General features: G+C 36.6%; 2 protein-coding genes across 4 annotated transcripts in view; one reads left to right on the top strand and one right to left on the bottom strand.

Annotated features, from left to right (window-relative positions):
- hnf6 (transcription factor protein) overlaps positions 1 to 10689 on the bottom strand; it is a 19382-nt gene that overhangs the window by 6924 nt on the left and 1769 nt on the right. For 2 of the 3 annotated variants that reach the window (XM_018812177.2, XM_018812175.2), the window contains exons 2-3: positions 4489 to 4529; positions 1711 to 3474 (exon numbers count right to left, since the gene is read on the bottom strand). In XM_018812177.2, the coding sequence (XP_018667722.1) occupies positions 1711 to 3376 (1666 nt within the window). In that variant the 5' untranslated portion in view covers positions 3377 to 3474; positions 4489 to 4529. 3 annotated transcript variants of the gene reach the window in all.
- The window catches only part of ftzf (nuclear receptor), a 9947-nt gene continuing 8132 nt past the window's right edge, over positions 8875 to 10689 (top strand). Inside the window, 2 exon segments of the mRNA NM_001078253.1 lie at positions 8875 to 8971; positions 10111 to 10184. Coding sequence (NP_001071721.1) covers positions 10140 to 10184 — 45 coding nt within the window. The 5' untranslated portion in view covers positions 8875 to 8971; positions 10111 to 10139.

Consider the following 10689-nt stretch of genomic DNA (forward strand, 5'->3'; position numbering starts at 1 on the left):
ACGTCTGTCCTAATCAGGTTTTTGCACCCCTGGGAATCGCAACAACATATTGCTTTCGGCGAGTTCGCTGCGTCCGCTGTGGTACTGATTGCATTAAAAGTCAGCGCCGAAATCCGAGCTTTTATTGCATATAGAATTAAACTAAAGTATTAAGAAAAAAGGCTCTGGAAATGGTATGAAACTGACACACTGCAATACCGGTAATTAGAAACGAAAAATCGTTTGAAGATTTGATGAAAAAAACGCATTGCTTTTGATGTTTGGATTACATAACACGCGCGATGGTCTTTCAAGGTATAGGGCACTTAAAATTAATCGCATTTTTACTGAAGTACCGGCTTCTACCGTGAAACGCACAATCGGCAATTTCGCCAATAATTCACAGCCAATATTGGTGAATTAACCAAGATTTATCATCGATTTCTGGCTCGATTTCTTCGCTGGTCGTTATAAACTAAACAATCTTCGTTTATTTTGAAATCGAACTCGGAAATCAATGGGACGTGGGAATCTGAGTTAGAGAAGAACTAGGCGCAAATATTTCTTAGTTCCCCGGTTTCAGGAGCCATAATCAGGGTCTTTTACTTTTAAATCGCCGTTTCTGTGCCCGAATCCATCAAAAACACGTTTGACGCGGTTTTCGACTTTTTCTAATCAAAACGTCACGAATTGGTTTCTGCAAGGTGCGCGATGAAACGTGAACAGAGTTATTACATCACAATCAAGGCACGTGCCGTACAGTAAGCCAAGCGTTCTTCATTATAGCGGCCAGTAATACCCAAGGGTGCAGGACGTGCGCGCGCTACATTGTATAGGCCTAGCCGTAATGAGAACTGCCGTAGTGAAACAATCAGAGGAGCGGTCCGGTTCCCCATCTGGTTTAATTAGAAACCAGTAATGAAAAGGTTACGACAAAACTGGGTCCTATTGGTCCTTACGCTAACACCGCCGTTGCGACTTGGTGTAATTCTGCGAGTTTCGTACAACTTTAATTTCATAGTTAAGGTAACCATTCAAAAGTATTGGAAACAGTAATCCAGAAAAACGGTATACGACCAAGAATTGTTTCGTGTTTCGAATCACAAAATTTGTTTTATATTTTACAGAGTGCATTATCTGGTATGACTTTTTATCCAACATTGTCCAACGGGCGAGGTCCAACATAAAACCTAACAGCATAAATATGAAAGGCTACTAATATATAAAGACATTTTCGTGTCAAAATAACCAAAACTTTAAAAGAACGGTAAAAAACAGATGAGTTGTCAACGGTGGACGAATATGTACCTAATTTTACATGCAATGTGCGCAGACTATTTTTTACACTTGGTTTTATACATATGATCAATAGGATATTACAAAATGCTTTTTTACTGCGACGAATCTCGCAAAATTTAACCGATTTGATTGTCCTTACCGCAAAGATTCGAATACCAAGTTCCGAAGAACAGGCAGTTTAAATAGAACTATCCCTATAAACGTTTTACACTAGAGCCTATCTTTGCCCAAGTTTTCGGTTACACAAATACCCTTAAAATTTCCTTTTGTGGCAGTATGCCTAAAACAAGTGCGGATGTTTAAAACAGAAGCGCATATCGCAGAAACTACTAAAGACATACCAAACAGATTCATAAATTACTAAGTATTTCAATCAAACAATTAACACTTCTATATTCTTAATTTTTTTACAAAAATATCAAGTTAACTTACCGGCAAGCCTTAGAGATGACATACGTTGAAATTCTGGTTCCTGAAGCCATTTCCACATCCTTCGGAAGGTCTCGCGTCCACTCTTCAGTTTTGACCACGGTTTAGGATTGCGTAGAAGATCCGAAAGTGTGCCTTGGCTTCTACAAAGCACCCTTTGTGCAAAAATTGCTTGCGGGATGCTATAACGTTTAAGTTCTTGGGTGATTTTCGAAGCAACCTCTTTCGTGTTGACTTCTTCGATCTGTTGAGTGCGGGAAGAGCTAGCGGAGTTAGATGAATGCGGTTGGAGGCCCGACCCTCCGAGGCGATCGCTGCCGGAATGGCGCTTTCCATTGTCGGCGGGAATATCTTCGTGAGTCGGTCTTCTTCGCTCAGAAGGCGCGCTGACTTGGAGTGATGAAGATAGGTCTTGGAGCCCATATTGTGATACAAACCCAGTACTTCTATGCGGAAACATATGCCCGCCAGGAAAGCCAGCACCCATATCATTGCATTGATCAATCCTCCCGAAAACATGGGGATCGTAGGGGTTTGAAACCGGAGGTGGTGGTGGTATTATATTAGATGACAACACTGGTTTGTTGTAATGTGAAAGCCCAACTGCTGCAGCTGCCGCTTGGTTAACCGCATCTATAGCAGCTTGAGATTGCATTCCTCCACGAGTTTGAGCTGCAAGACCGTTCAAGATCATTCTGTTTGAAAGCGGAGGTAAACTGTGCCCCATTCCGCCCATTTTTGAGTAGCTGCTGCAATCGGTAAGCTCTTGGTTGGTAAGAGTTGCGTAGCTGGTTTCATTGGTGGGCATGTATTTGTCGGAAACTGATGATATGGATGGCAGAGGTTGTAGGGGTGTGAGAGTAGCGTAACTTGGCCCGTCGACGCTAGAAGGGACGCTGTCTATTGGGTTGCTGTTAGGGTTGGCATTGGTTGCATCGGATCTGAAGTAAGAATCTATTGATGTGTGGTCCGTGGTCTCAACGGGGATAAGATTCATTCCTTCATCCGGAGTACCTCTTTGGGATGATGGAGTAAAGATTGAGAAGTTCCTCGCGTGGAATTGATACAACTCTGATTGCTCAGTCTTCACTGAAAAATCTTCCGGCGCATCGTTAGTTTTCAATTGGACTTCTTCTTTTTTCTCGTGCTCGCTGACCGCGGAGGACTTCTGGAGCTCTGTGAGAGAGTTGTCGGTCTCTTGCATCACGAATTTTGAGCACCCGCTATCATCTTCTTCCTTTGCATTGTTCTTCGAGGCATCGGAACGATTGTCACGACGGAGAAGAGCGTCTCCGATAGGCGGAAGATAGTTAGGAGACTTGTTGCAATTTTCATCCAATTTTTCACCTTCCAAGCCCATTGATTTCGATGCGAAATTATGCAGGTTGTTTTTCTGCATTTCTCCAGCGATAGGGGTATCTCTATCGTTGTAGTTGGGGTAACCGTCAAAGTTGGGGTGGTGGAAGTGATGGTGATAGTGCTCGTGTCTGTAATATTGCTCCGATGGATGGTGGTGATGATGCAGATGGTGGAAACCGTTCAGTTCTCCGGATGCAGCGGTTGCCATAGTGATGAAGTCCGTTGCTATTCCGGGATGTTGCTGGTTAAGAATTGATGCAGATTTTGCAGAGGGAGAAGTAGTCACAGACTGACCGAGCGAAACTGGCATAGACGTTATTCTAAACCAGCATTTAAGGATTTCTCAGCGGGAATCTTTGTAAAATTTTGACGAAAATTTCAAATTTTTTAAATCTTTTTGTGAAATAACTGTAAAGCAGAAAATAAAAGTTCAATTTTATTAAAGCTAAAGTCATTTTAACCAAATCAGTATTCGTTCCACAGTTCCATATATACATTAACCTAACTAGGTACTTAATTGTGATTTCTCAATGAGTTATTCAATGATGCTTCAGATACTCTGCTCATCATTAGAACTTGAAATTAAAACTAACTTGTTTTTCAACATCGTCAAAACTTAGACGCATAAAATGTACGCGCATATAATAAGTCAAAAATGTTACAAAGTTGCCAAATATTTAAAAATTGGAATATTATGTTTAACTTAAATGATACCATTTTTTGATTTATGATATATGGTTTAGAAATTGACAACGAACTCCGAAGAATTCAACGTCGCCATTTATTTACGATCATGCATGTCGCTGCGTATACTTATATGCTGGTTATGCACGTACCTTTTATAAAGTATATATAAAATTACTTTTATTTAGTTATATAGTCGAAAAAATATTATCAAAAATATTCTTTTTTTCGAAAATATTTTAATTTCTCTCTTGCGCTATGCGAACTTGAATCTTAGAAACTGTAATTAGGCCTCCAAACTGACTAAACTGTTTTATAATTGAATATTTTTCTTTCCAAGGCTTGAACTTGTCTTAATTGTAGATTGTTTGAATTTAAACAAATTTTCGATCAGTCCTTTACGGTTGAGCTCCAAGCTCGAATGGAAGACTGGTGCCGTACTCGTATGGGAGTAAGCAATGGGCCATCTGCTGCGTTTTTCTGTTCGGCTTATATACGAGTGGTTCGCGTCGGCGCGCGGTTTGAGCAAAAACAATAGGACCGCTGTCGAAAACAAGGCGATTTCGCGGTGCTTTAATATAACGACATTATGCCCTTTTTAGAGTTGTATTTTAAAGCTACTACAGCGAGTTTTTGTCGCATTGTGGTAAACGTAACCTATGTATGAAAACATTTATCGCAAAATATAATAAAGCAAAAGTAACTTTACTATTACACAAATTAATGATACAGACTTACCAATCGTAGGACTTTAGATTCATTTTCATCTTTTTAAAATTCTGTAAAAAAGGGAAAAAATAAAACACTTTGATTTTTTTAAATGATACAATAAAAGTACATGGCGAAAGCGGTCCCATTTCCGTGGGTAAAGGTCCTATTAATCGTTTCAACATGTGCCCGAATAAATGAACATATGGCGTGGCATACGGACACGACGCTCGGCACAGACCCGGCTAATATACAATAGACAAGACTATTTCCTTTATTGCCCTGCTACATCTCGAACTAGAGAATAAGGGTTCAATTAAAAATCCCAATTTGGAAAATGTATTTTTAGTAAAACATTTTAAGGAAATATGGTTTAATTCGAAGGGATAAGTTAGTTTAGGAAGTAATATAGTATTTTTTTAACTTTTCTTTCGAAAAATAACTTTTAGTGTCATTTACAGAAAATGCTATTTATTCATATTTTAATATATTTTAACTGATTAATTTTCGCAGGTCCAATACACGTCCGTGCAGATGACCGCACTGAGACGTCATAATCACTCGTGTGCAGCCGTCACGCCTGACCTGACCCGATCACCACGATTTTGATTGATGTAAAAACGCTGACGGTTTTGAGAAAATGCAATGCTCTGTGATTCGACTACACCAGATGCTTAGTGGTAATTAAAGTTTTTTGTTTGTGGGAATTAAGCACATATTGGTCCTCACCAAACAATATAGAATAGAGGTAACATATAGTAGGGTGGGGAAGATGGGACACCTATAGCACACAATATCCAAGTATCCTGATCGTGTTTTAAACAAATAACAACGGTCTATGAGAGTCGTGAGAAGACATTTCTATAATTCATTAGATTTTCTTAGTTTGCTACCAAATGTTACGAAAAAATAAATTGATTAAGTGTCCCACCCTTCTATATGTCCATTCATTTTCTTTTATAATCTTACCTGGTAGTAAATAAAGTGTAATTTTAGGAATATACAACAGTATTCTAAAGCCTTATAAAAAGTGTTTAATTGTTAAGAACATGGTTGGGAGATATGGGATATAATTTTCTAACGGCATCCATATCTCAACAAGTAAGACTTAGACATATAGAAGTATAGTTCTTGGTGTATATGGTCTGGTTTTGTAGCGCTATAATATAAACTACGTTACTGAAATTAGATAAAGCTAGTGAGAAACTAAATATTTGTTTTCAGTCGTTTTTTTGCTAGGGCAAATCACTTACATACCATTAATAAGTCGATAACACCGAAAACCTAGTTTAAAAATCAGAGTTTCTTTAGTAAAAATACCACATTTTAACCTGCTATAATTAATTTCTAAGCTAAAGAATTTTAACCTGCGTTTTTTTGGTCTTAGATTCGAATCGTTACGAGCATGATAACATGGTATTTATAATACGCTCTGAATAATAGGGCTTATTACTATCGACCAATGATTGAAATGAAAGTATATGCATATTCGGTGTCAACAGAACACGAATTGGAAGGAAAAATCGAGATGTTCCATGTCTATGGGCAATTATCGGTACTAAAATTCGAAGCAAAAATTTTTGATTTTTTTCATATTAATATTCTAATTTTGCAGAGCGTATAAAAAGGAAGTGTTGCATAATTTTATAGATTTATTGCCAGATTTTCATTCTTTATTAATATTTTATGTAAAAACTCGAAGAATACGTAGAAATTCCATGTCATAACTATGCACGTGTTTCTTTATAAATTAATCCCGCCGGAAAATTTAAAAATAATCAATAAAAGATTCTTGTTTCCTAACAATAGCGCTTATGACGAAACAATGGCGTATTAGCAATTTCTTTACAACGTAACACCTGGTCTGCTGAACTGATTTAACAGACATTGGACTTAGACTGCACCACACGGCGTTAATCTGCCGGTAATTGCGTAAAACCGGGGAAATGAGAATGTAAATAGCTTGTTTAATACAAAAACATCTTTGATTGACCTTATTCCGTCTTATTTTTGCGTTGTTTTGTTGGAATACACCTGCTAGAATAAACTGCAGCGTATTAGAGGTCTTAAAACAGGAAAAGCCGATTAAAAGCAAACCCGTACATTTCAGCAAACATGTGTACTGTTGTACAAATCCGAACATAATAAGTTCAATGCAGCATTGCGGAAAAGACAGGCATATTATAACGTAGCTTAATAGGCTACGACAAAATCATTACGTCCATCCGTTTAAAAGTCCCATGGATTTTGGTATACCTTTTTACTGCATTTTTAAGGTTTAAAAAACAAACTTTTTAACATATAAATAGAAAATAGTTTCAAAAAAACATTAGGAAATGCTAACAAAACAATGAAAATTTTTCTTAATTTTTATTTAGCTTTGTTGTTTTGATCAAGCTAACGTATAGTTTGCGTATGGAGAATTCACCCACGCTATAAATAACTTTCCCAATTTATTTTAGTCCGAACACCCACAATTCGAGATCACGCGCGCGCTTCGTTTGTTGTCCATCTATGACGTCATAAGACGGCAATCTGTACACAACAGAAATAAAGCACGCATCGTAATTTCATCATGGTCACATCTGCTACACGGAGACGCGCTGTTTGACTTGGTAAGTGTCCTAAACGCGAGCCACACAGCGTAGCTCACAAAAGCTCCAAGCCTGGTCGGCGCGCTTTCCATTTTGGAGCAACCAGTATCCCATTGTTTGGCACTATGTCGTAATAATACGACTTGTTTCGGCATCTGGGACGCGGTTTCGTTTCGCAAACTCAATTCGGGATAAGAAAATAAGGTTCTCGGTAATTTTATTTCAACAATAATAACAGTGTTGTGGTAGTGGTTTAACCTTACGGAAAACGACACTACGGAAAAATAGAAAACAGGTGTCTATGAACAAATCTAATCAGAAATTCTCCATAAAGGAGAATTCGGTTTATTCAATTATATACTTGCGACGTTTAAATATACCCTAGTTTACATTTTATTTTGTAATTTTGTCATGACTTAGGAAACCAATACGTTTAAAATGGTTTTAGTGCTTAACCATACAAAAAGCAATGCTAATACGTTTTAAAGCGTCTGTTAGACGACGAACGAATTATCTTTTGTGTGTAGCACCATACAACCGCTATGATAACAAAAAGAGAAAAACAAATACAACAATAAAGCAATATTTGATGTCTTGGACGTATAGTATGGTGGGGGGAGACCGGACACCTTTGGCACATATTATCAAAATATCCTGATCGTGTTTTAAACAGTTAACAACGGTCTATGGAAGTCATGAGAATAAGGTTTATATTTCTTTAAATGGTCTTTATTTACTACCAAATTGGACGAGAAAATAGAATAAAAAGGTATCCCATTCTTTCTCCACCCTAGGAATACCATATATTTTTATTATATCAATGAATGCTACGTAGTAACTCGTATAATTAGTCATAAGATTTACGAAACAGAACATCCGTGTTATAACGACTATCGTTACCCCGCCACTCAAGAATAAAACAACTTACGTTCATTCATTCATTCATTCATATACGAAACTTAAACCATATGTGTATTGTTGGTTCAAAATCCCTAATTTTAGGATTACAAGTTTAGTATTGTACAAACAGTAGGGCTAATTGCTGAAACGGAAACAGATCAACTAAGCTTGTTTATGGCCGACCGAATTAGCTTTTGTTCAATTTTCCGCGTCATTGGCATTCAGTACGGCGCAGTCTTAAAAATACACTGGTTCTTTAGCACCGTCTAGCGGATGGGTATTTTTGGACAATTTATATCGTAGGTACTAAGGCGCTATATGTTTCAATTTCGCAAGTATAACATACACAAGAATAAAATATGAAAATTGTGACAAAATATGGCACGACAGTGCGCATCGGACGTGTTATATCGTTTCAGACGTGTCAGGTTAAAGTCACAATGCTATAAGTCGACAGTGAGCACGAGGAATATGAATGTATACAACACCCGTATTGAAATTCGACATTGAGCATGAGGTTTATTCATAAACAATCTTCCACGCTAAAACGGTAGCAGAAAAAGGTTACATACCTTACTTACACTTTAAAACATAATATATTATGCATTTTAACCCATTAGGCATGAAGTTACTTTACTGTACTTAGTAAATAGGAATTTCAGACTTTAGCACAACCTGTAAAAAATGAAATCTTTTTACTGTACTTATAAAATTGTCGATTTATTTAACCAACGATTAAAACTTACTATATACGCGAAAGATACACACGATATCAAATTTTAGATCGCCGTGACGTATCGCATGCGTCATCATAAGAGTATTCTAAGCGTAAAACAAACGCCCTGAAACAATACATTACTTATTAACAGTTTAGTTAATGTTTCGCGTTTCACAAGCTTCACACGCACATCTGCAAAAGGCTGGTACATTCTAGCAGCGTTACGACATATAGACAAGGTGTAGTTTTGAAACTAATTCAATTTTAATTTGAAGATAACTTTACCAAAGAAAATTTTCCAGTAAGTATTTTAGAAAATAAGTTAAAGAATGCATGTATTTTTTATGATACTTTTTAAAGTTTAAAAGCAAATAGATTCGTAAAATTATGAAGCAAATAAAAGTATATTATACATCTGAAAACTATATGTTCTTAAAATCTGTAACATAATCATAGTTTAAGTTTTTTGTTTAAATACCGTCTTATCAAAGTAAATTTTTTTCTGAATTCTTGCGGTAACTAAACAAGCAGAGGACACTTAAGTACATAGGACCGGTGATAATAGATCCGTAGTCATATTATAAAGGGAAAGTTAAGTTTATTTTTAACTAAATTTCGAATACAACTTTTGTACCGCATATGGTTCTGTTATTTTAAGACAATATAAACAACATATAGTACGATGGGGGAAGATGGGACACCTTTTTATTCTATTTTCTCGTACATTTTCGTAGTAAAGAACATCCAAGGATTTATAAAACCTTGTCCTCGCGACTTTCATAGACCGTTGTTAATTGTTTAAAACACGATCAGGATATTTGAACATTTTGTGCAAAAGGCGTCCCATCTTTCCCCACCCCACTATATGTTAAATTGAAGGAACATGGTCAATATTTTCAATTTCCGTCAATATTTTTTAACTCGGCAATAAAAAACATATACAGAAATATATAACCGTGTCCGACTCCTAAAAACTGTGAAAAAAAACCCGTAAAAATAGGTAGTATTTTGTAAAAAATAACACGAATAAAAATAGGACATTATGTACTAACGGTATCCATCTTACCCCACAGTACTATATAGTTAGGCTTACATTCAAAATAAATGATAATTTTAAATTGTTTTTCACAACTAAACATAGACTTGTTTAGTTGTGTCTTTGCCTAACTAACTGGAAACTGCCATACGGCGAGCGAGAAAACTGTAAACAGATTCCAGGTGATTTCACCCCGACATATACATTAGCGTATAGGTTCTAAACATAGACTTGTTTAGTTGTGTCTTTGCCTAACTAACTGGAAACTGCCATACGGCGAGCGAGAAAACTGTAAACAGATTTCAGGTGATTTCACCCCGACATATACATTAGCATATAGGTTCATGATGTACTGGAATATGTGTAGCCAATATTTCACATTTTTAATCAATACAAATTGTCAGGATTAAAGAGAGAATCAGGTTACGTGAAAATGAAATATTCTTTGGACGAAGTTTGCCCAGTATGCGGTGATAAGGTACGTAGTAATGAAGTGATTTCACTTATTCACTATATCGTGGTGTGGGGGAAGGTAGGACATATTTTTTTTCTATTTTCTCGTCACATTTGCTAGTAAAAAGAACATATTCAAAGAATTATAAAAACTATGTCCTCGCGACTCGCATAGACCGTTTTTAATTGTTTAAAACACGATCCGGCTAACGTATTAAGTGCTAACAATTTACAACGGTCCATGCGAGTCGTAAGCATACGGTTTTATATTTCGTTAGATTTAAAAAATGTTCCATCTTTCCCCACCCTACTATATACATTCGTTGAATTTATTTTGCTGGGGCTGTAGAAGACAGATAAACCAGAAACCACTTTGGGTGTTGCGGTAATGAGAATAATCTGGTCCGAATCCTATAAGTCCTCTATCAGGACCTCACCCATATAGAACAGAATAAAATATTGTATTAAAGTTGAGATTAGTAAAACTGAAACGTATTTGCCGTATCATACGATTTTGCAAAAATAGACCC

This window comes from Ciona intestinalis, chromosome 6 (assembly GCF_000224145.3).
Source record: "Ciona intestinalis chromosome 6, KH, whole genome shotgun sequence".
Classification (NCBI taxonomy): domain Eukaryota; kingdom Metazoa; phylum Chordata; class Ascidiacea; order Phlebobranchia; family Cionidae; genus Ciona; species Ciona intestinalis.